This window comes from Engraulis encrasicolus, chromosome 19 (genome assembly GCF_034702125.1).
Source record: "Engraulis encrasicolus isolate BLACKSEA-1 chromosome 19, IST_EnEncr_1.0, whole genome shotgun sequence".
In the NCBI taxonomy this organism is placed as follows: Eukaryota; Metazoa; Chordata; class Actinopteri; order Clupeiformes; family Engraulidae; genus Engraulis; species Engraulis encrasicolus.
Genome location: NC_085875.1, coordinates 40,377,305 through 40,402,836, shown reverse-complemented (window position 1 = coordinate 40,402,836; position 25,532 = coordinate 40,377,305). Strand labels below are relative to the sequence as shown.

General features: G+C 44.1%; 3 protein-coding genes across 7 annotated transcripts in view; 1 reads left to right on the top strand and 2 right to left on the bottom strand.

Moving 5' to 3' along the window:
• Nucleotides 1-17,168, bottom strand: part of kiaa0586 (KIAA0586 ortholog) — a 197,938-nt gene extending 180,770 nt beyond the window's left edge. For all 3 annotated transcript variants that reach the window (XM_063184404.1, XM_063184406.1, XM_063184405.1), the window contains exons 1-8: nucleotides 16,232-17,168; nucleotides 15,970-16,004; nucleotides 15,767-15,836; nucleotides 13,713-13,788; nucleotides 13,280-13,568; nucleotides 12,589-12,801; nucleotides 12,019-12,181; nucleotides 10,552-10,713 (exon numbers count right to left, since the gene is read on the bottom strand). In XM_063184404.1, coding sequence (XP_063040474.1) covers nucleotides 10,552-10,713; nucleotides 12,019-12,181; nucleotides 12,589-12,801; nucleotides 13,280-13,568; nucleotides 13,713-13,788; nucleotides 15,767-15,836; nucleotides 15,970-16,004; nucleotides 16,232-16,532 — 1,309 coding nt within the window. In that variant the 5' untranslated portion in view covers nucleotides 16,533-17,168. The remainder of the gene's footprint in view (nucleotides 1-10,551; nucleotides 10,714-12,018; nucleotides 12,182-12,588; nucleotides 12,802-13,279; nucleotides 13,569-13,712; nucleotides 13,789-15,766; nucleotides 15,837-15,969; nucleotides 16,005-16,231) is intronic.
• Nucleotides 17,169-17,480: 312 nt separating this feature from the next.
• On the top strand, nucleotides 17,481-19,452 carry timm9 (translocase of inner mitochondrial membrane 9 homolog). Of its 3 annotated transcripts, none has more exons than XM_063184409.1 (4): nucleotides 17,481-17,585; nucleotides 17,926-18,022; nucleotides 18,128-18,223; nucleotides 18,759-19,452. In XM_063184409.1, the coding sequence occupies exons 2-4, from the start codon at nucleotides 17,984-17,986 to the stop codon at nucleotides 18,891-18,893; spliced, it is 270 nt and encodes an 89-aa protein (XP_063040479.1). In that variant the 5' UTR covers nucleotides 17,481-17,585; nucleotides 17,926-17,983; the 3' UTR covers nucleotides 18,894-19,452. The 3 variants fall into 3 exon arrangements, with proteins under 3 accessions (XP_063040479.1, XP_063040481.1, XP_063040480.1); XM_063184411.1 differs by having other exon boundaries at nucleotides 17,484-17,581; XM_063184410.1 differs by having other exon boundaries at nucleotides 17,580-17,788.
• Nucleotides 19,453-20,500: 1,048 nt separating this feature from the next.
• The window catches only part of arid4a (AT-rich interactive domain 4A), a 40,219-nt gene continuing 35,187 nt past the window's right edge, over nucleotides 20,501-25,532 (bottom strand). Inside the window, exons 24-25 of the mRNA XM_063184402.1 lie at nucleotides 23,911-24,057; nucleotides 20,501-22,902 (exon numbers count right to left, since the gene is read on the bottom strand). Coding sequence (XP_063040472.1) covers nucleotides 22,802-22,902; nucleotides 23,911-24,057 — 248 coding nt within the window. The 3' untranslated portion in view covers nucleotides 20,501-22,801. The remainder of the gene's footprint in view (nucleotides 22,903-23,910; nucleotides 24,058-25,532) is intronic.

Genomic DNA, 25,532 nt, shown 5'->3' with positions numbered 1-25,532 from the left:
CTTGGAAGCAGAGCCATCTAATACTACGGCTCTGGCTGGTTGCAAGTCTACAGAGAAATATAATATATAAGGGCCAGTGAAAACACTTTGCTATTGTTTTTTCCCGTATTTTGAAGTGACAGCGCCGTAGTTTGATGTCAAAATCCGTATCTGCTACACAAAATGCGTAATGGTCGGCAGGTATGACATGTACTTTTCTGTTAGTATGTCTGTGTATGTACGATAGTTTCTGTATGTATGCGTGTTTGCATTTCTAGTGTTTCTTATGCACATTTCTATGCAAGCTATTGTGTGTCTGCATGTGTGAGTGTTTGTGCACGCTTCTATACATGTTATTGTGGGTTAGCATGTCTGTGTGCGTCGGGGGCATAACAGTGACTGATGGTGCCAGGCGAGCCGCGCTTTACAGCTGAGCCATGACATCATCCTCAGGGCCAGAGAGAGAGAGAGAGAGAGAGAGAGAGAGAGAGAGAGAGAGAGATTAAGTAGAAGGAGGCAGAGGAGAACCGACAACAGGAGATGAAAGGAGAGGAGAACAGAGAGGAGAGGAGAACAGAGAAGAGAGGAGGAGAGGAGAACGGAGGAGAGGAAGAGCTCCTCCGTCTTTCCCGTCCCCCACCAACATTCCTCTGCCTTCATCCTTAATGAGCACAGGGCCTCAGGAATTCCGCAGCCAGCCGGGACCAGACGAGAAAAACAATCCCCTGCTATCGCTCCCCTGAAATAAACCGCTTGGTTTTCTTTGGAGTTTTTCTTTTTCTTTTTTTTTCACTCCTTCTCCCTTCCTCCCGCCCTCCCACCTGCTGCCTTCCCTTTTCCTTTTCTTGCTACTGCTGGCAGATGGCCTTAAAAAAAATGACGTGAAGGCTCCACACCATCAAGAAATATATCCGTGAAACTAACCGTTTCCCATGGTAATGTTTGTTTTTTACAACTTGTTGATCATCATAAGCAACACTCTAATCTAAGCTCTAAACTATTATTCAATGATGGCCAGAAATAGCTTTCGACCCCGTGTGTATGTGTGCTGCCGTGATGGCGAGGCAGCATGACTACTCTTCCCACTACTCTAACCCCCCCAAGGCACGGACAGAAGCACAGGCATCAGTGGCATCACTTCAGATGGTCATCCACAGAGATGGCACTGACAGCCTGAACACACACTGTGGCAGTGGGCAGTGGCGAGGGGGAGGGGAGAGGTGGGGGAGATGATGTCTGCTGAGAAGACGACTAGACCCAGACAGAGATAGACCAGACCAGACACACACACACACACACACACATGCGCACACGCACACACACACACACACACACACACACACACACACACACAGACACACACACACAGACACACATGTACATACTCGCACACGTACATCCTGTACTGTATAGTCACACGCGCATACTGCACACATGCCCCCATACATACACACGCACCCACACGCACACACACACAATCTCACTCCCACACGTAATGTTCATACAGACATGCACACACACACACAGAGAGCAGGAGGGAGAGAGACAGTGTCAGGCGGTTGTCTGAGTGAGGCCACTCGGGCTTGGCACCAGACCCATCTCCCACTCAGCGAGGCGTCTGAGCGAGTGTGTGGTGCGGGGGCGGTTGGAGATGAGCGATGGGTGATGGTGAGATGGCGAAGACGAGGGAAAGCGGAGACGGATGGGGGGAGGCAGAAGAGGAGGGCACCCAGTCACAGCAGACACACAGACACTCAGGCTCGCTCTGCCTGCTCGGCCAACCACGCCACATGAAATGGACATTAAGAGCGAAGGAGAAGAAGACAAGTTGTGCATGCCACTGCCGCCACATTCCCCCCATGCCCCTCTCCTCTACCTATTACCTCCTACTACCACCACCATACACCAACCCAGACAGGGGATTATGGCAAGGCCCCCGCTAGACTAAACTAAAACGCTGACAGATGAGGCCTCCTCCATTCTCCAAACACCAAAAATGGAGCAGTAGCATTTCCACACAAGCAAAACACTGGCACACAGCACAGCGCCACTGACTGCATATCAAAATCTAATCACCACAAATTGCTCAAGGTTAGATTTGCTGTGTGGAGGAAATGAAGGGATTACATTACATTATATATTACTTTCAAGGTATGTTTTTTTTTTAACCAAAGTGATCTTCAAAAGAGAGATAACAGATAAAATATAAAGCCATTAGGGGTGAGCCTTATAGACGGTATAACTGTTTGACATGTGATATAAATTTGGTCATACTGTGAATTTGGGGTCATACTGGCACTACGCGAAAGGTCATTGTGTCACTACTTGGGAAAATGTGCCTGTAGCTTCAACTAGCCTTATCGACAGAACCATTTAATTCTAACAAAGGAACTCTTCTAGCGCAGATGCAAATGACGAGTTAAGATGATAAAATAATTGTGCATATTTTCTTTGTGCCATGATAACCGAAGTTTAAGTATACCGTGATATATGGTTCAATATAATTTTTTAAATAAATATTGCAATGTAAATTTTAGGCCAAATCACCGACTCCTATAAGGAATACTACCGTTGTGTTGTGCCACGATGTGATACGAGTAATGTGGGATGCAAACAAAAAGCATAGCAAACAGACATCAACGCCATCTCTTTCTAGACGAGAGAGACCGCCACTGACAATGTCATAATAATATTTCCGAGCAGAAATCAGCAGGCATGAATTCATGCGCCGCTGTCTTCACCAAGCCTGAGGGCTTAGAGCCATGCCCCCCATTCTCTCTCTCTCTCCCTTGCTCTCTCTCTCTGCTATATGGGCTTAATGTCGCTTTGATGTGCTTGAGGAACAACAGCACGGTCGGGCACTAAAAATAACCTATCCCCGAAGAGATCACAGTCTGGCAGCCTTGGAGAGAAAGAGAGCGAAACCGAGGAGTAGAGAGAGCGCAAGAGAGACAGAGACACAGATAGGGAGCGAGAGAGAGAGAGAGAGAGAGAGAGAGAGAGACACAGAAACACAGACCGTGGCAGAAATAGCAGGGTTGCTATGACAACTGCTCTGAAGCACACCAACGACAAAATGGAGCACCAGACATCTTAGGCTGAAATTTCTACTCACTTTTTATTTCGTTTTCTGTTTTTGTTCATTCCTTTCAACACGTATAGATTTTTCTGTCACCCTGAACCCTGTCCCTACCTCCCCCACACACAGATTCACTCAAACAAAAACAAAATAAACCCTACCAGTCACTTCCTGCCTTCCACCTATGCCAATTAACCCAAAAACCTCAATAACAGAGTGTTCTTTTTTTCAACGACATGTAAGAGGAAATCTGTCTTCCTTTCATGTTAAGAAGCCCTCCGAATATTGCTGCTGTGTTTCCGCCAACGTTGCACGGTTTGCAATTCACCCGGGAAGATACACCAGGGAACGCTTACATACATACAAAAGCTTATCTGGAGCGCTCGTCAGACACATTCCTCTGTCGCACCTAAAAATACACTCACACCATGAAAATACATTCGCACCCACACCCACACCCACACCCACACACAAACACAAACTATGCCCAAGCACACAACACACACACACACGTGCGTGCACGTGCACGTGCACACACACACACACACACACACACACACACACGAGTCAAGTGCAGTGAGCGGAGAGATGGCGAGGCTGCAGGCGAAGCTGTAATTAACTCGTGTACTCCCACACACATTAGTCATCCTGTATAGCGGGGGCCAGCAGGCAGCAGCAGTGCAGCGGTGGAGGATGGAGATGGTGGGGAAGGGGGCAACCATGACGCTGATGGAGATGTGGGGGGCAATAGTGGTGGTGGGGGTGGTGGTGGTGGATGTGGGGATGATGGTGGTATGGGGGGCAATGGTGGTGGTGGGGTCAGCGGTGGTGCTGATGGTGGTGTGGGGGGCAGTGATAGGGGTGATAGTGGGGGCAGTTACAGCTGGGAATGGTGATGATGGAGGTACCAATGGTGATGATTGTGAAGGGGGCAATAATAATGATGATGGTGGTGGTGGTGGTGATGATGTGGGAAGCAGTAGGGGTGTTGGTGTTGGTGTTGGTGTTGGTGTTGGTGTTGGTGCTGGGGTGATGGTGATGGTGATGGTGTTGCCAACAGTAGGGGGTGTTGGTGATGGTCGTGTTGTTGGTGATGGTGGTGGTGCTGACGAGGTAGCTGCGTGATGATGGTGGTGGAGGCCGTTACAGCTGGGCACCTCTGGGAACGAGAAAAGCCAAGCCGAGCTGAGTGCAGTTGAGCCCGCGCCAAGCCTGCCCTGCTGCGGGCAGATTGACTGCACGCTCGGCCACTGGAGCGCGGAGATAAGAGGGGGCGGCGGAGCGAGGTGGGAGCAGTGGAGCGAGGTGGGGAGGAAAAGGGCAGTTTGGTCTGACTGGATGCTTGAAGAGGGAGCAAATGGGAAAAGAGGAGGAGATGGAAGGGCAGGTGATGGGTGATGGGTACGGGGTGGAATGGTGCTGGTGTAACGGAGTGCGGAGTGGAACGTTGGTAAACCTCCCTCCCGAAGCCTCATACAGTATCGTTAGCGCTGTGTTATCGGACTGGTCCTTTAGCTCAGCGGTATCGTGCTTTGTCTACCATACACGAACCAATGCGTTAACTAGGATGTGGCAAGTTCGAGACCCGAGGGGGACGGACTGCGCGGGAACAGCTCAGTTACACTGGTACTGGGGGACGGTTTGCGTATTGCTGTGGGTAATGCTGGTATGGTGGTGGTGATTGTAGTATGTGATTGTGCACTGGTGTTGTTGTGGGTAGCTGGGAGGGGGGTGGGCGGCGTTGTTATATGGGGGTGGTGGAGGAGGGGACAACGTGAAAACAGAGAGACAGAAGCGCCATCTGCATTCTAAATGTATGAGCTCCTGAGGTCCCGAGATACGCAAAGCCTGGCTTTGCTTTCACCGCTTCATGGGTAGCGAGCGATCACTGACTAAGTCACCTGATAGGAGATGATTGGTTTCTGCCCACGGATGATTGGAACAGGGGGTGGGGGCAGTGGGGGGAGGTGGGCAAGCTGTGACCCTTCACCTCGAAGCAGCGAGCGTACCCTTTAATTAAACCTCCAGCCACACAGAGTAAAGAAAGGAGGAGAAGGGAGAAGAGTAGAGAGAGGGATGACAGGAGGAGGAGGAGAGGACAGGTCGGGTGGGTAAGGGTAGGTAGGTGAGGGTTGGGGTGGGGGTGCTCACAGGATGACGGAAAATGCCAGAAAAAATCTCCATGGCAAAGTCGTCTTTGTCCCCAGCGGAACACTGGGGGTGTTTTCTAGCATTGTTGGTGGATCTGTTTTCAATTCCAGGCCACCGATGGCATGTCAAGATCCTCCCTCACCAACACATGGAAACGCACACACAGACACACATACACACACATACACACAACGCCCCTTACTAAAGAAAAAAAACTCTCAAAACCAGATGAGGCCACCATCTTATGTTACTCCCCACCAGTGGTCACCTTTATTACAGTCGACAAAACCCCAACCCTAGCCAACCCCAAACATAGAACAAAACGAACAACAACACACAACAAAACAAAAAACAAATAGCATGCTTGCCGTTCATGAGTTTCAGTTGCAAGCCCNCCCCCCCCCCCCCCCTTTACACAGCTGTGCGCCCGAGATGTTGCCGCTGCGCTGCTTCTCAACTGTTTTCGTTTTAACCTTAATTATCTCCACAGCCAGCCAGAGGCGTACAATCACCAACGATGCACACAAATATAGTGCAATAGCTTAGCTCAGAAATATAAAAGAATCGTTCAGTTTGTGATACAAGCATGAAAATTGGTATACATATAGCCAAAGGCCTTCCAAAAAGATCTGGATATGGAGGCATCATGAGTTTTCAACAGGGTGCCCATGGCAGCCATTTTTCAAAATGGCCGCCAACAACAGCAGTTTTCTTATGAGTAATGGATATAATATGATATTTTAGACATATTTACCATTCATAGTACTTGGTAAATGTCTTATGGATCATTTAAAAGTTGTCATGAATATTCAAGATGGCCCCCATTTTCAAGATGGCCGCCATTTTCAAGATAGCAGCCGTCTCTTGTATGATAGTCTAATATAGGTGATATTGGTGTCAAATCAGTCATTTATTAGGATGCAGAATTCAAATTTCCAACTTTGGAATTGACCAGAGGCTTCCTTTCATCTCACTCTATACTTAATGTCCAGTGTAGTGTCACTGTTTCTTTCAAGAGGGCAGCCATATGGCCAAAATCAAAATTATAAGTGCAAGTTATTATCTATTTTGTTAACATGTGATCTAATGAACATGACAATTCCTATATCAGCAACAACTGAACCCTTTGATGAATGGACATGTAATAGAGTGGATGTTGGCAAATACCCAGGCTCCTCGCTGGTAATGACGCAAGACCTTTGAGTCTGCTACTACTCAGGCAAAGAGCTTGTTCAGGTACATCTTGAACTCTGTCTAGCTGGGGAACTCCACCCACTTTGCCGGGAACCGATTAACTATGAACATCTCTAACGGTCTTGGGTAGAGGCGTGTTGAAGTCAGTGACGTGGTTTAAGCAGAAACGTTCTATTGGGACAAAACTTTGGCTCAGCCGCCTTTTCTGCCCTCAACAAGTAGCAAACCAAGGGAGATGGGTCAACCATGACGTTTGAGAATGTTAGTTTTTATTCTCTTGGTCAGACCAAGTCTCGAAGAGATTTGAAAGTCATGATAATCAGGCTGGTTGACAAACTAGCTGTTGTTGAACTGGGATTATGGTAAATATTGTCAACAGCAGCCGTGATAAAGACATGGACTCGTAACTGTGGAGAGCATACCACTTGTTCTCTATGAAACTGCTGACAGATATGGTTCCTCATCTGTGTTGAGCGCTTAAAAATCCTATCACAAGATACGCTCAAACCCAGACGTGCCATTTTATCTACTAATTCCCTTTTATGTGTGCGGGCAATGGGCATGCAGCATCAGTCCTTTGTATAATGTGGTGTCTCTGTGCAGTATTGTATCTGAAAACTGCTGTCTGGTGGTGTTCGCTTGTGCTTAACAACGTTGAATTTGAGCAACTGAGCAATCGTACGTGCTGCAGGAGATGTTGCTTCTTCTATTTGGTCTTTCATGCTGGATCCATCTAGGACCATGTTCTCAAGGGTAAGCAACATCCTTGGCACAGAGTCCTTTTGACATTTTTCGGGAAAACCATTAAATGATTTGGCCTCACCAAATACAGTTTATGACAGCAGATAATCAGTGCAACATATGCATTGTGCATAGCATCTTGGTTGTTATCCTGCTCGCAGGCTTTGGCAAGAGCAATGCTGATGTCTTCCTCAAAGGCCATCAAGACATCTCTTCCCCTGGTGTAAGCTCACATATCAGGCAATTTGGCAAGAAGTCTCCTTCAGCCTTGAAGAGTTAACTGTGTTATCAACCTTAACTCCTAGCTGTTCCATTTGAAACTTGTAGAGCTGGGAAAGTTCTGCTAGTTTGAATATAGGTGCTGAGCTATCATGTTGTTGTCTCTCTCCTATGTGGAGCATCAACTCGGCCAGCACAACACCATTGGTTGATGCTGCATGTCTCTGGCCATTATCTTCAAGACCTTCTAAATTAGCCTTTCTAGCCAGGTGATATTTAGCTTCAATAGCCACCATGTCCCCAACACTAAGTCACCCAACTAACTCTGTGTCTTGAAGTAGGGATGCATCAGCATGCACTATTTTGTCCAATTGCAATGTTACAGCCTCACAAAAGTCTTCATTGCCAGCAGGCTGTCTGCAGAAGAAACAGATGTCATTTCAGGGGCCTGACTTGGCTGAGACCTTCAGAGTTTGCATTCTGAATCATCATCAGGATTTTCACTGCATGCTCGCTATATTGCTCTTTTCAACATGGTTTCATCAAGCTTCGACCTGCATATATGATGGTATTAACTTTTGTTTACAACCATGGTTGCTTCAATACCATGACTCTCATCCAGTCCAATCTGAAAGGTGAAGGGAGCTCGGCAAGGTTCATTAAACTGGATTACTGTAAATGCTCTACAAGTGAAGTGTAAAACACTCCCCCTGTCTGGTCGCTTTGACTGCAAAGGACATCTCAATGCCTCTGCTGTGTGTTTTTACTACTTTTTATAAGGTAAACACATTAAAGTATGGGATACAACTAGGTTCTTATAATTACCCACACTTAGCGCGATCGTTTATCCAGTTCCATTTAATTCCTGTGTGATCTGTACACCATCTGGGTAACTACTGTACTGTATATGAAAGTCATTCAAAGCCCTGTTACCCTTGGCTCGGCTCTCCCGTGCTGAAACATCCTACCCATTCAGGTGCAGCTATCTACCTATACTGTACATATAATGAAAACTACATGGTTGTAACATTAAATAGCTTTTATGAAACTAAACTACACTATCACTAAACCATTACCACAACCAGCATATTAATAACAGATACTATGGCATTATTAGGCGGAGTGTATTTAGCTGGCACTGAACCCCATGCCAAGTTTCACAGCAGTGGTGTGCCAGTGAACCCTGGCAGTGCTTAAACATCCACTCTATGACATGTCCATTCATTGAATGTTTTGGTTGTTGCTAGGAATTGTTACATTTATTAGATCACATGTTAACTAAGTAGATGATAAGTCATTTTCTTGCAATTATAATTTTGATTTTAGCCATATGGCTGCCCTCTTGAAAGAAACAGTGATACCAGAGATTCTTTATAGAGATATGCCAATGTAATAGGTTGCTATGGGCACCTAACATGACCAGGTTCCGGTCTGCCTAAAGGGGCGTGTCATAATACTCCTAGCATTGAATAGAACAGTCCTTAGGTCTGCCTAAAGCCAGGCTCAAACTACGCACTTGTGTGTGCGATTTTGACTTCGGGGTGCACCGCACACTAGAAGAGAATATCAACTGTCAATCTTAGCGCTGCTCGCAGCCACCGAGACAATGCCCGACATTCTATTTCCAAATATCACACAGTGTTTGATTTCTACGATTTTCGATCGGCGACTCTTTGAGCTGCCAAAGTTCTATCTTAGAACGTCGCACACGACGGGGAAATCTTTGCCGACAATCGCTAGCGATGGTCCTGGAGGGTAATGATTGTCGTAAGGGGGGTTTTCAGTCGAGAATCGGGCCGATAATCGTGTAGTTTGAGCCAGGCTTAAAAAGGGATTCCCCCCCCCCCCTTGCAATAGTAGAACCCTGAAACAATGGGCCAATGGAATCTCTCTCTCTCTGGTGGTACTAATCTGTAGCCTACCTTAAGTAGGCCTATAGAGTGAGATAAAAGGAAGTCTCTGGTCATTTCCAAAGCTTCAAATTTGAATTCTGCATCATAAAAAATAACTGCTTTGACACCAATATCACCTATATTAGACAATCATACAAGTGACGGCTGCTATCTTGAAAATGGCGGCCATCTTGAATATTCATGACAACTTTTAAATTATACATAAGACATTTACCAAGCACTATGAATGGTAAATATGTCTAAACTATCATATTATATTCATTACTCATTAGAAAATTGCTGTTGTTGGAGGACATTTTGAAAAATGGCTGATATGGGCACCATGTTGAAAACTCATCATGCCTCCATATCCAGATATTTTTGGAAAGCCTTTGTCTATATGTGTACCAATTTTCATGCTTGTATCACAAACTGAACAATTGTTTTGGTTAACCGTTGCACTATAGGCTCGCTGTTTACACACACAGTGGCAGAGACGGCGCGAAACAAAAGGGGGAGGACAAAATAAACAGTCGTTTCTCACTGCTAGTAAAATATAATGGTCCAGGGTTGTGACATAGGTCGGCTGCGATCACTAGTACTGCAGTGGTATCACCTTTCCCATTGCCACCAAGAAAGTCGCCAGGCTGTACATACAATGGCAATTGTATTACTGTACAGTGACCTGGGTAAGAGGGCAATGTAAATACACGTTTCTGGAAACACCATCTAGCTTCATCAAAACAACAACGTGCTGATTGCATTATACGTGATGCAACCGTTTGTAACACCAGTCTCTCGTATTGAAATTTGATTAGGCATTGACACATTGCATGCCCTCTAAGAGTATATTACATGTATAGTGTGTTCATAAAACCCTCTTTCAATGTATATACAATCAAAAAGAAGCCAGCTATACTGATTCTGATATCAGGCTGCTGTTTTCACCCTACTCATGTTCTGCCTTTGTCTGGCTTTGGGAAAAGAAGAGAGTTACGCTACTGCCCCCTAGTGCTGAAAAGCAGAAGCTCACTTACTCTCGCTCACTCACTCTCACTCCCTCACACTATTCTCACTCACATTCATTCTCTTCACGCTTCACATGCTACAGAATATAATGCATACTAATTTTTTCTTATCCCACAGGACAATTGATTATGTAATGTGGATAAGTCAAATATCTCCGACTACACCCCGTAATGCTTACTTTGGTGTTTTTTGTTGTTGTTTGCAAACTTCAAACAGACAAATAAACAAGCGAGCGAGTGGTTGAGAGCAAGTGGTACCGTGACTAACCTCTTTCCAGTCGTGACTGCTTTGAAGCTTTGGTTGTGTTTGGCTTCGGGGCTTGAACTCTGTCGTTGCGCGAAGCGGGTTTGGGAATAACCTTACGCGGCGCAGGGGTCTCCAACGGGCTTCTACTTCTGCCTCTTTGATCCCCAAACACACTGCGAGGGGCTTTGGGGGGAAAAGACACACACACACACACACACACACACACACACACACACACACACACACACACACACACAAGCGTGCAAAATTTTAAAAAGAGAACTGTAAGGCATATTAAATTAGCTAGGATTACGTCATCAAAGCTGTCTCGATTATACCGTACACTCACTGACAAAAAAATAAATAACTGAAACTTTTAACCGTCACACACAGAAATAGAAATGATCATTCAAAACGTTTCCCATGCCCATTAAGATGGTGGGGGTGAGGGGGTGGAGAGGTTGGGAGGGGTGCAGGCCTGCAGACTAGAGTACATCATCTCGCCACAGCACAGATGGCCTGCTAAGTCTGTCTGTCGGATGGGAGTACATCTTAATGGGGCCAGTGATTCCCCAAGGCAGTCACACTTCTCGAGTGTAACGGCGAGTCTCTTTCTCTGGCTCTCCTCACCACGGCGAGAGAAGCTTCTGACTGAGTCAGTGCAGGACTGAGTGGGCCTCTGGGACGTCCGCCAAATGCAATAACGTAACGGGCAAATGGGATGGGATCAGTTAGGATAGGATGGAATGGCTAAAGTACAGTCGTGATGGATTTTAAATAGTGCACATCCTCCTTAGAATAGAACACCCAACAGCTCCCTCCCACATTTACAAATAGATTCGGATGTCAAAACCTAAAAAAGAGATCGGCATGTACAGCCATGTGCCATGTGAACAGCCACCCTACTGTGTTGCATATATGTCACACTTAATTGTGTGCACTGAAGTGAGTTGCTTTCAGTGTGATTGTGGATTTATAATATAAACTGTGCATCCGAAAAACCACCACAAAATTCATTCAGTTTTATGTGGCAGTGATACAAAGGCTGTGCAGCATAAGTATTAGTAATGTGGATTTATGGAACCCATTGCCATCCAGTAACTTGAAACATTATATGATATCCGACAGCAATAAAACTTAGTCCATCCAAAAAGCCTCTTGCTTGATTATTTTCTTCCACCTGTGGATTTTCTTCCACTGACATGGTTGAGTTCGGTCAAGGGAAGGGTTCTGAGGATGACCTTGAATTTGTGTCCTGCATTTGAATTGTAGTGCACAGCGTAGGCAAGCTACAGCTGGCTTGAAACCAGGCTAATTGCATACCCCAACAACAGATGTTAGCGATTAAATAAAGGCGGATCCATTCATTTTAATTAATCCAAGAAAAACACTTACAGAAAGCAATATGCTCCAGCAAGGCCCTCTGTACAGAATAAAGTATACAATATGTGGATCTGGCTTGTCTGGCTACATGTGCCTCCATCTTACCTCCAGACCCCTTGCTAAAGGTCCCCCTCTCCATGCTGGGGTTGGTGGTTATCTGGGCTGGTATCCCCATCACAGGGGGGGCACTGGTAGATATCCGGAACTGTGATGCTGATGCTGACGCTTGGCCAGATACCACCTCCAGAGCAGAGCCCAGGAGCCGGTTCTTTAGAACAAGAACATCAAAACACAAAACCAAAAAGGCTTATTTCAACAATCTGAAGCAAAACAGTCACAATAACAACTATTACTACAGATCTTTCATTTTGTACTACTTTAGTGCACCAACCACTCAAGCTGCTGTGGCTCTTTTGCATTAGTATATGATCGTTAATATTTGTCCTTTTAGTTACTGTATAACCAGACACAGTACATCTTGGGCCTGTTTTTGCAGCTCATCCTACTGCTACACTGTCTGTAAATCTCCCCATCGAACGTACAAATAACAACTACTACTGTATCTTCTCCCTATTTCTCTCATTTCTTTATATATTTATCCATTCAGCCATCCATCCTTTTTATGCATTTCCTCCCCCTCCTCAAGGCCACTGCGGCGGGAAGACGGGCGGCTACCTGCAGCTCCAGCTGCTGGTTCTGGATGAGCTCCAGGTGCTGCAGTCTCTGCTGCGTGAGGCTGCCAAGCTGCTGCTCCAGCTCAGCCACACGCTCTCTGGCGCCCCCCTCCTGTGGTACCCGAGCACTACCACCTCCTCCTCCTCCAGCATCCTGCATCCGCTGCAGCGTCGCAGACACCTGTGACATCAGCGCCTCCAAATCACTCTGCGCCTATGGAGAGAGGGAGAGAGGGAGAGAGGGAGAGAGAGAATCTGTCTATCAGCACATATCTTTTTATTGAATAGTAGTCTGCTGCAGATGTTTACTGTAACACTGTGGCTCAAGAAAGTATTGCAATTTCAAATCCTGCCTGTGGCCTATATATTTGACTTTGACAATATATCTAACTTCATCTAGTACCGTTATGAACTTGAATCATCACCTGCATACTTCTAAAAATGAGAGCAGATTATAGTTTTTATAGTTTCAAAGAGGGTATTTTGGTCAAAAAGCACATTTCACAGTAGCTTTCAATAACCTAAGTACTGCACAAAATGTAAACCCTATCAATAAAAGTAAACATACAGAAATATGCATTATGTGCCAACTGTCTAGGACATTCGACACGAGGCAGAATTATAAAATGAAGATCCTCATCATAAAACCAGTGGAGAATAGCATGTTACATGAAACGTCATTAACACAGCACCTTCATGATGGGAGCAGTGGCCGCGATAGCAGCAGCTGTGACTGCTGCTGTGGTGGCTACAGCATGCTGATCCATTGGGGCTGGGGCTGAGCCAGGAGCTGGGGCTGGGGCCAAAGATAGGGCTGGGGCTGGGGCCAAAGTTGGGGCTGAGGCAGCAGCTGCATCTAGGGCACCAGGTGGCAGGCTAGGGTGGTACTGTGGCACACCTCGCTGATCCAGGGTCATTGATGCATGAGGTGCATCTAGTAGCTTCACCTTCACCTCTCGCTTCAAAGGGGCGCTTTGACACCTATGTCAAAGACGAGAATGAATACAGTAGAAATGATTCATGTTACAAAACTAAGTCAATAGACTATCCAAAATATGCACTCAGGTAGATTAACATCATATAATTGATTCTAAAAGACTATCCAAAATATGCCAAGCACTGTACCTTTGTTTCATGGCTGCTCGAACAGCTTCCTTGCCACCAGCAGCATACTTGGAAATCACTACATCAGGTCGCACATCTGAATAAAACAATATATATATTACATGACATTACATTACATTCAGCAGACACTTTAAGAGACTTACAAAGAGGACATTCAAGCAAGTACACAGTGTGGGGTCAATACAGAGTACAGCAGTATACAAGTTGTGTAGAACAAAAAGAGAGCAGTAATAAATGAATAGTGGAAGACCTAGTACGTGTAGCGCAGGGTTAGTGCCCAGGATTAGAGCTAAGTATTTAGTTTTGTTATGCAGAGAAGCTCTCTTGGACGAGATGAGTCTTTCGTTTTTCTTGAAGGTTGAGAGGGAAGACCCCACTCTTGTAGCTGGTAGCTTTTTCCACCATGTGGGACAATGACAGAAAACCGTTTGGACTAAGATCGCCTTATGTGATTGTGAGTAGAGGGTAAGGCTAAACGGTTGGCACTGGAGGAACACAACACCCTGGAGGAACGTATGGCTTTAGCATAGCCTTCATGTAAGCCAGAGCAGAACCTGCTGCAGCTTTAAAGGCAATGGTCAGGGCCTTGTGCTTAATTCAAGCAGACACTGGTAGCCAATGCAGGTTGACAAAAAACGGCATGACATGCGTCCTTTTAGGTTGGGTTAACATCAGACGCGCTGCTGCATTCTGGACCATTTGCAAGGGTCTTATTGCACAAGCTGGAAGACCAGTCAAGAGGGAGTTGCACTAGTCGAGGCAGGAGTTGACCATGTCCTATACCAGAAGCTGAGTGGCATATTGGGTCAGGTATGTTCTGATCTTTTGTAAATTTAACAGTGAACAGCGGCATGACTGGGCAACCGAGGCTTTGTGGTCAGAGAACAATAGATAAGTTAGTCATCAATCATGACACCCAGGTTTCTGGCAACGTTATTTGGTAGCTGGAGCAATATTGAGGTTGATATCATGGAAGCACAAATCCTTGGCCGGAATCACCAGAGGTTCAGTTTTAGCGGGGTTTAGCTGAAGGTGATGTTACTTCACCCATGTGGATAGTTTGGAGAGGCAAGCGGAGATGTGCGCAGAGACTGTGGAGTCCTCTGGCTCGAATGACTGTGTAGCTGTTTGTCATCAGCATAGCTGTGGTATGAGAAGCCGTGGGAACTTGGGTTCCACTTGAAATTTTCACAAATGTTCGGGGCCCACCTCTGACCCAGTGAACAACGCAATTCAAATACATAGTCAACAACAGTCAGCAACACAAATTAATTATTTTGACTGTTAGAAAATGATCAATGAGTGGAACTGGCCCACAGTTTGAGAATCAGTCTTAGGCCACACCAATTTAATTTGTTGGTTCTCGGATTCGCCTCTTGTATTTTGTATCAAAATGGAAAAAAAAAAAAAAATCAGTTTCAATACCCCAAAAAATGAAGACTGCATGTTTTCATGAACGGAGAGGTGTCTCTTTAGTAGTTGGAGGTCGTGTGACGTAGAGAACCAATGAAACCACTCCTTTCAACATGCCGATTACGACTAGCGAATCAGGAAACGTGTTACATTCAAACATTTACAGACAAACATGCAATGGCAAGTTGAAGCCCCTGTGGGTTAGCAGTAGCAGCGGTGAAATACAGTATTGCTCTTAGTGGAATTAGTGGAGTGGGATAGCAGTTTTAAAAAAGAAAAACAACAACTATTCAACTGTTGAATCATCTCAGTTTATTCAAACCAGATTAATATAATAATTGCCCTGTGAGCTAATTTTGTGCCTTGTCTATTTGGCTGCCTTAATTCCCTTCTACACTGTCCTTCTCCATGTCCAGGTGTTTGCCTGTCTTGCACCTTCCTTTGGAGGTCCATGTGAGGCTGAAATACAGGTGGTATAACCACACGACTAATTTTTTTTTTTTTTTTTTCGCCCTCTCGCTTCAACTTTTTCCTGAAAAAATCCGAGAACCAACAAATTAAATTGGTGTGGCCTTAAGTAATAACTTATTTTGAGGGAATAATGTCAATCCTTCCAGTACAAAGTCGTGTTTTTTGCTTACCCTTGTGTCCACTGCCCCCTGCCTGGCTTGCATGCGTGTGCACTTCAGCAGGAATCTCATTGCTTCGCCTCTGCAATAACAGTCCAAAAATAGCTGATGAGCCGTGAATTTTTAAACAATAGTAAAAAATAGATTTATTTAGCAGGTCTTTCAACAAAAGGTCAATGCATACCGTCTAGGACAATAAATGTAATTGAACTTGCCTGGGATTCTCTCTTCCTTGCTTGCATGCCAATGTCTAGAAAGGAGCACGGGACACAAATACATGGTACTCTTGGTGTTAATGCTTTGCTCTTTTGGTTTGGTTTGTTTTCGTTTACTTTCATGTGCTTATCACGAGGAGACAATTCCGTACACAGACAACCAGGGGACAAATGATCGATAATGACAGCAAGTCGGACTGGCCAATAATATGAAGATGAATATGAATATGAAGATTAATGTTAAAATGGAAAAATCGCTTACCTTTCAAAGAAATCGTTTGCTTGTTTGTTCTGAGGTCGGCAGACAATAAGGGATCCCCAGAAGATCCAGAGTTTGACGTTTCGTCGTTTGACAGGAGAGGTTCAAAGGCATCAAGTTTCCTCACAGAAATCTGAATCTGTTGGTTTGCCAACTTTGGCAGAGGTTTATTTTCGTGAGTTCCTTTTGGAATGCTCCCATTTACCTCCCGAAGTCCAACTTTGGTTGAAGTCGAACGAATTAATACATCTCCAGTATCGGAACTTGAAGTTGAATCATCAAATTTAAGTTTTCTGGACGTCATGTTCACGGCATTTGTAATGTATACGTAAATACTTAAAATCCGTATATCTTTAAAAGCGTATCAACATCACCGACTAGTTTACTGGCTAACCCACCAAAACCAATGTAAGAAGAAGCTGGCTTCACATAGCTGCTACTGTTTACACTGTTGCTCGATTACTCTGTGGTCAAACATCACCCTTGACGTAAGTATCGTAATATCGTAGTGACTGGCATGCAATACAAATGAGAAAGTATTGATTTGATATGACAGACAATTTGGTATATTTAAATTTCCCGCCGCTAGCTAACTAGTTAACAAAGTAGTAAACAGTTGTCATTAGCTAGTCAACTGTTCAACGTCAACCTACTACCAAAACGCCATACCTTCACCAAATTAATCATGAACGGCAGAACACGTCGCCATTTCTTTAAAATAAACGGCTTTTCAAGGGTTTACAATCATGCTGCATGACAGTGTTGCAAGTTTACAACTCCAGAAACACAGCAACAGTTGCTGACAACAAGCTTGACAAAACGCATTCGTTGCTTGCTGCATGACACACCGCGCCCTAGTGTTCCGGAGGAACAGTGGAAAAAAAACCGGTGCGTGTCGGTGAAAAGTCAATACAAATAATAATACGATTGCACATGATATGCTGGCAAATAATATCCTGTATTTCATGTTTTCACTATGAAATGTTAAATATGTTAAATAAAGTTCATATCTTTAGGTTGCGGCACCCATCACTGCTAGGACCATTTGCAATTATCACGTGTAGCACATCGGAATGTTTTGCAAGGTGACACAGAAATAACTATTTTTATTTCATGATTATCACTTTCCATTTTTAAAAATAATTGAGATGCGGTTTTATGTAAGAAAATGTTTGGGAATTTCAGCGAAAATGCATTTCAAATATGGAAAATAGCCTATATCGATTTTGAAGGGCAACACATTATAATGTGTATTTATGCCGAAGGGATACTTTGATGAAACTGCATTGCAAGGAAACTGTCCCCTGCGTGTCTCCATTTTACATCACATGTCCTTCGGAATCAGGAGGTTGGGTAGGTATGTAGCGTTTTTAGATTGTTTTCAGAAGGTTATGTATTCACTTAGTATAGTTATGTTTTTTTCTGTTTCTGATAAGCTCGCTTGTCTCTAGTTCCTTGTTTTATTGTGCTGCACATAGCAGGATTGTCCTAAAAATCCAATCTGCAGTGACTGAAGACCATACCTCTTGCACAGTCCCTACTCTGTCACTGCATTACATTGTTAGTTATTCAGATAACTAGCGTTGTTATTAGATGTTAAATATAAAACATATCATGATACATTATTCACACGATTTTGTCGGTAACAAAAAGGGTTGATGCATTTTTTTGTGTTCTGACATGTTTTCCTGTCATAGCCATACAGTACCATTCCCTGTCAAACACCTGCTTGGACACGAGAATTAACTTACAAAAATGGCAGCTGCAGTCACAGAGCAAGATCAAATGAAACAAGTAAGACATTTTAGTGATGCTCAGTTCCTGTTTAGCATGTACACTGTTTTACCCATTGGTAAGTGTCTCTCACCACTTTGTCATTCTTGCCTGCTATTCTTTCAGTTCAGGGAATTCCTGGGAACCTACAACAGGCTAACAGAGAATTGCTTCATGGACTGCGTAAAGGATTTCACAACTAGAGAGGTCAAACCGGAGGAGGTAGGCTCCCTTGTTCTTAATCACATAGCCCTGCCATCAAAGGTATTGGGGGGCTAAACCTGTCCATCCTCTTTGGTTGACCTACAAGAACAGGCAGTGGCAAGACTAATAATATACAGTTTAACACTACAGTTTAGTTTAGAAAATAAGAATTCCAGGTTCTTCTATTACATAATTTACCACTACCTCAAGGTTAACTTGCCCTGGTTGTGCCCTGGTTGACTGCTGAACCAGCTTCTTGGAACACCCTGTCTTGTCCCTGACATTCAATTACAAATCTTTGTTTTGATTATTGTCTGTATCTTTAGGCAATGTAAGTTGAGAGTTGAACAGGAAGTAGACTAGTTAGGCGTTTCAACTTGTTTGCGGTGATGGGTAACCTGGATTCAGAAGTTAACAGTCCAGTTCCACATATTTCAGGTTTTACCCCGTCCAAATACCTTAATTGGAAAGGTAAAACCATTTGGCTTCTGAATCCAGATTGCCCATCGCTAGTTGTTTGACACGTTGACTCATTTCCTTTTTTATTTGACAGACGAGTTGCTCAGAAAGCTGCCTGCAGAAGTATCTGAAGATGACCCAACGGATCTCCATGCGTTTCCAGGAGTATCACATCCAACAAAATGAGGCTTTGGCTGCCAAAGCTGGTTTACTAGCACAGCCAAGGTAGAGGAGACTGACTTGCCAGTGCCTCTATCCTCTTACAGACTTCCGAGCCTTAACATCTGCACCAGTAAAAATGGAGTTGCAATTTTTGGGGGCGCAAAATGCGGCTACTATATGCCAGAACCAGGATGAAAAGCTGTTCTTGCATCTACCTCAGCTTTGGAGGCTGAAGTTGCCTAACAGAGGAATTAATGTAATTTCTCTGAGAAGCTACTGTAGCTCTTGTGCGTCCTGGTTGTGACGACCAGCTGGTGTTATAGTTATGACGCACTTAGTGAAATGCATAATTCCATTTTTTATGTGAGCAACTACATGTTAACATGAAAATGTTTTTTTGTTTTGTTTGTGTCTGATCTGCACTAAGAGCAGGTTTCACATAATATAAATGTCTGATAAAATACCTGACATCTGGACTGGAGGTTACATGTTTAAAGACATTATCTTCCTTTTTTTAAGTCAGTATCCATTTGGATCATTCTTGGACCTTGGAGGGACCTGTGGTAATATGAAATGGTCAATTAGTTTGTGGACTTTAATTTAAAATTAAAGGTGTTCTTGCCGGCTGTGCGTTGTAAGGGTGTGACATTTTTGCAGCTCATCTCAAGAAAAGTTACCCAGTATTCATAAGATTATGGTATAGTAGAGAAGGGATCCCAAACTTTACCATGACCAGCTCCCCGATATACCGGTAGATTCCAGCCAAGGACCGTTTTACATTGCCTGGCTCTTGCCCGACCTGTAGTTCCGTGCAGCTTTGTGAGTTCCACTACTAGGTCTGGGAGACTGTAGCAGGATTCCATTTCTCCAGTCAAAAAAAAAAATAATCAGAGCATTTATTCCTTCGACAACATCCTCGGTTGATCTCTAAAGCGTTAGTCTATAATATGTCCTGTGACTACTCAATTTGAGCTGCCATTGATATTGAAGCAATAAATGCTCAGATTATTCTTTGACTGGAGAAATGGAATCCTGCTACAGTCTTCCAGACCTCCGTGTGTGTTTGAGCTCCACCAGGGGGCTCTAAAGCCACACACGCACAGAGGTCTGGTAGGAACCAGGCTACGCTTTACATGGGTCGTGCCATACTTTTTTCTGTGCACCTCTTTTCACAGAGTGCTTTCCAATATGCGGGAGTAAGTATATTAGAAAGAACCCATAGTCTATTGCGCCGTCTCAGATGGCGCACTTGTGCACTTAATGCACCGTTTCAGCACAATACTGCGCCATACGCAGTGAAACAGTGCCTCAAGTGCACCGTTTAAGACAGCATATTTTTGCTTTATGTTAGTGCACATTAATTATTCAATTACTTGTTTTTGATGTGCTTTTTCCTCCAACTTGCCATGGACACCCCAGGGGTCCCCAGCGCCCACTTTGAAAACCACTGTATTAGAGATCCTTAAATTGAAATGTGTCGAGTCATAAATACTAACATTGCTTTTTGGCTGTATATGAAGGGGATCAAACATCAATATCCATGTGCTTTGAGTACTTTTATCAGGGACATAATTCGGAAATTCTTGTTTTACACTCACTGACAGAAGGTGACTGTTGAATGTGAGCTTGGCTAAAACCAGAGGGTGAGGTTTGACAAATGCACAGAACAATGAATTATATTTCAAAACTTTATTAGAAATGAAGAGAGCTCTGCTTATTTTACATAAAGATACAATGGCTTTGCTCAAAAGAACCTAATACCTTGTTTATCCTTCATACAGGAATCCAAAGATAAATTGTCAGCAGAAGAGTTCTTCCACAATTTTGATGAGCTGCACTGAACACGATCATGTTCACGTGCACTCAATATCACCACCAATCTAGGCAGTCTTGGCTCAAAAGCTCTCACTGAAGACCAATGATTGAGAATATATACAGTTTAAAGATGTGTGATGCTAATACTTCTACCAACTTGACATAGAAAAACGGGAGAAAAAAATTCATATACAAAGATGTATTGTTTTTAAAATATAAATCATTTTTACAGTTTGTGTAAAATGTATTTTTCAAATACATGGTTTTGGAAGATCTATGTACAAAGAAACAATCATAGTAAGAACCCCTGGGCTAATACGTACATGTTCAATAAGCAACAGTTTTATTGAGTTGGTCAGAATTCATACTAGAGAGGAAAGGAGAAAAAAACTTAAATAATTACAAATACAAAGTACCAGGAAATAACAAAATCGGAAGGGGAAGGGAGACCATATATTTAAAAAAAAAAATGTAGGATTGACACTAGCAAGAGTGACATTCCCATAAGTTAGCTCAAAGAAACATGAAGGGAAAGGGTTGGGCTCAGTGGCAACAAAGACGGGAGAGTGTCTGCGTGCTTTAGTGGGTGTGTGTTGGGGGTTCTTAGCAATACTTAACTGCACAGTAGTTACCCAGTTTGTGACATCACAGTCAAAGCTTGCTTTCAGTAGAGTACGTAACATTCGTCCTAGCATCAAAGCAGTAAGGACCCAACTGATGAAGGGACAGGGACGTGCCAATGTTTCAATATTTTTCATAAGGAGAAAATTAAAAAACAAAAATAAAAAAGAAGAGGCTGCGCTTTTATGAACTGAATAAATATATTTAACAAGTTGCAAATACCTTTTATTTTACACAAAAATGCCAGCACTAGAAATATTTAATTTAAATAACTTCACGGCTGCCATATATACTTTTTTTAATTTTTCTTTTTTTAATTTTCCTGTACTAAAATAAAAACTCTGCAATTACATATAAAATGACAAGAAACTCGCAAAAGGAAATTAGTCCACTGAAAACATCTCTTGTCCTGTGTTCCACTGTAAACATGTACTTCCTTTTCTGCTTTTTTGTTTTTGTAGAATCATTTTTCTATTAAAAAGGGATGACAAAAATAAGTTTTGCATACTTTTATAATCTGTGCTCGCACACTTGTTTTACAAAGAGTGGAAGACAGCAGCTACAGTTTTCAGCACACTACATTCCCCTTTGCAACTGAAATTGTCCTTGTTAATTTTTTTTCCAAAATAGGGCACTCTGCTGTAACACATGTACTTTGGCAGTTCTGATGGAGCAAGCGAAGAAAATTGACCTTTTTAAATGATTTAGTTTGAATTGTCATCTTTCCTTGAATACCATGTCCAGCTGGTCAAGTTACCAGTATAGGGAGCGTCTTGATGCCGTGAGCCAACCTTATCCTGCTCAACGAACAATATGGAGAATTTTAGAGTATTTTTTTCCCTCATGTACTGCATCCATACCAGCCAACACAAGGAGCTCTGTATCAGGGTTTTCATGGTGGAGAAAGGAAGAGTAGGAGATGGACTAAAAAAAGTGCCTTGTATTCAGTGAATGCTTGACATGTGGCTTGTCTCTTGTATTGCATGGAGGCCGCAACGTTACTGCATGGTGGTAGGGTGAGTGGGTGTGGAGAACATTCCAGATGGGTCTGCAAGTGTGTGTGTGTGGCCATGTATAGCTAAGGGTTTCCTCCATGTGTGCAATGGAGAGTTGGGCGTGTGCTTTGTTGGTGTGTAGCGGTGCATGTTGCCCTGTTACATTCTGTCTCGCCTGAAATCCTTTCTCCTGATGCTGCAACTGGTTTTCGAGAGATCAAAGGAAGAATAAACAGAATAGAGCTAGATAGATAGAGAGATACAAAGAGAGAGGCAGGATCAGTTCTTTCTTTCTTTCTTTTTACAAAGTGCAGGAAGTGGGAGTGGCCAGGTGGTGATGGACAGGGGGGGGGGGGGGGGGGGAGACAAGGCGGGGCAGTCGAGTGCTATTGGCGGGCTGGCTGCTGGCTCTGGCCCGGCGTTTGGTGTGACTGCAGGGGAGGCAGCGCATTGCTGACAAGGCAGAGGTCTTGGAGGAGGAGGGACAAGGGACAAGGGGTCAAGGTCAGGCTGGGTGGTGGGTGGGTCCATCACGGGCGTGTCATCACCTGCACTCCACGGCAACTGTGTTCTGTGTGGGCGAGGCCGACGAGGGGCTCATGCCCGTGTCAGAGGAAGAGGAAGTGGAAGCTGTGGTATGGGACACTGCAGAGATGGGGAGGGAAAAAAAACGTACATTGCACATTATTATTCGCACATCGTCTTGTCCGCAACTGTCATCACGTACAAAGATGGTGGTGAATTGACTAAAGCGGCGTACACACACATTACTAGCTTCTCGCTTGCTCGCCTACTTGCCACTCTTTCATGGAACGTTCGCTGAAAGTTCCCGTGGCTTTCACTGCCAATGAACAGGCGAGAAGTTCCGAACTCTGCATTCCAATTGGTTACTTGCTCACTCGCATCGCTCGGAGTTAAAATATTTTCAACTCTGAATCCGCCCACATAGCATCGCTTGTACAGTACTCGCCTGATCGTCTCGCTGTAACACATTGACATTCTATTGACTTCAGTCGCTGAGCGAGTAACTAGTAGCGACGTGTGTGTACGGCCCTTGTGTCGGACATCATCCAGGCATTTTTCACATTTTCAACAAAATCAGGCACATGCCATCCCCATTTGGGAGGAGTATTGTCATTGAATTGCATGTTGACTCTTATGTTAATGTTCTCTGACTGTTATTCTAAACTGTGTGAAGTGGCAATGAATGAACTTGAAGACAAGTTGGTGGGAAATGGTAAGAAGTGATATCTACGGTAATTGGACTTGGACTAAATTGGACTAATTGGATCTTTACGAAATCACTGCATGTGCTGTGTATGTCCCCATTTACATTGTTGCAAATCTTTTAACACGGACTAAGGCCACAATACTAGTGTCAGCTTTTATTTCATGGAGTGTAAGAACAATACTACAGAGGAGTATGATAAGTTTGGCTCAGTTTGCCAACCCATTCCTTCCATAGGTACTAATGTAAATATTTCCCCCTTTTTCAACATGGCGGCACCTTTGCAACACGATAGTGAGGACACGTCAACTCAACTGAATAGACGGCTTAGTCGATAAAATCCAGTGTTCTACGTCTATGCATGCAGACAATTAGTGAAATGAGCAAAGAGAGTGATGTCGTGGTTAAGTCGTGGGCCTAGTTACCTTCTCTTTCTTTCTTTTTTAACCGCTTTCGTCGTCGGTCGATGGAGGCTACCTCTGACTTGAGGGACATGTAGTACTTCCTGATCTCCTGCAGCTTGTCCTGAAGGAAGGAGATCCGCTCCTGGCTCGACATGTTATCCAGCTCATCTGCAGAAGAGGAGGGGAAAGGAGCCATTAGGCACAACACATTTACACATAAAACATTTTGCCATTACATTTGGAAGGCAATTTCATCCAAAGCGACTCTCAAAGGACATACCATGCATTACCATTAAAAAGTGTTCAATGAGATTCTGGCATTGTCACACTTTCGTTCAACATTCAATGCCAGGCAGAACGGAGCAAGCATCTGCATGATCACATTGAAACCAGGAGATAACAGACAGTTTAATATGATTAAAAATTAATGACAAAGCTGGCACTACACAGAGCCAAGATTTTTCAGCAAGCGAGTTAAGCAAGTTAGCCTGCTAATTAACAAACACTGGGTATTTCCGAACACTGTCACTTGGCAGGATAACCTGCTTCCAAAGTTTAGTGTTCGCAAATACCCAGTGTTTAAACTTGGAAGCAGGTGTGGGTATCTGGAATCAGACCAAAATTAGCCTTCGGACCAAGTAAGTCCGAACGAAGTCCGACACAACAACTAACCAATAACTATGATTTCTCGAAAGCCTCAAACCAACAAAGTCCGATGTAGGTACGAATTAAGTCCGATGAAATTCCAACCAAGTAAGTTCAGACGCACGATGAAGTTGTCGGAAATGCTCGGAGTGTCTCGCCTCAGCTCGGGTGCATTTATCGCAAAGCAGTGACGCTACCACAGTGTCTGCCAAATGCAGTAATTAGCCTACATCCCTATCAAAAGTCCACAAATCTTTGTCAACACAATCATGTCCCCGAATTCACCCCTTCAACTGCAGTTATGAAATGAGACATTACAATCCATCATGCATTAGGCTATTTTTACTTACGTTTTGTATAGGCCTAATGTTTGGATTAATACCCTATTGTATAACCTTAGGGCAGTCATGGGTGAGCGGTTAGGGCGTCAGACTTGCATCCCAGAGGTTGCCGGTTCAACTCCCGACTCGCCAGGTTGGTGGGGGGAGTAATCAACCAGTGCTCTCCCCCATCCTCCTCCATGACTGAGGTACCCTGAGCATGATACCGTCCCACCGCACTGCTCCCCATGGGGCGCCACTGAGGGCTGCCCCCTTGCACGGGTGAGGCATAAATGCAATTTCGTTGTGTGCAGTGTGCAGTGTTCACTTGTGTGCTGTGGAGTGCTGTGTCACAATGACAATGGGAGTTGGAGTTTCCCAATGGGCTTTCACTTTCACTTACCACTAATTTGGAAGCACAGTTGGTGGGTGAGTGGTTAAAATGTCAGAATATCATACACGTTTGCCGTTTCCTTATTAGTGGTGTGAGTTCAAGCCACGGTGAATGAAGTATAGCCGAGCCTATAACCACCCATCACATATTTTTTTTTTCCAGAACGGCAAGCGAAGTCATCCTCACGCTCCTAGGCAACGAAACACTTTCAACAGGTCATGGCCACGCATATTGGACAGTAGGCTAAATGCTGCTTGAAATGATAACTGAAATTACGCTCGAGA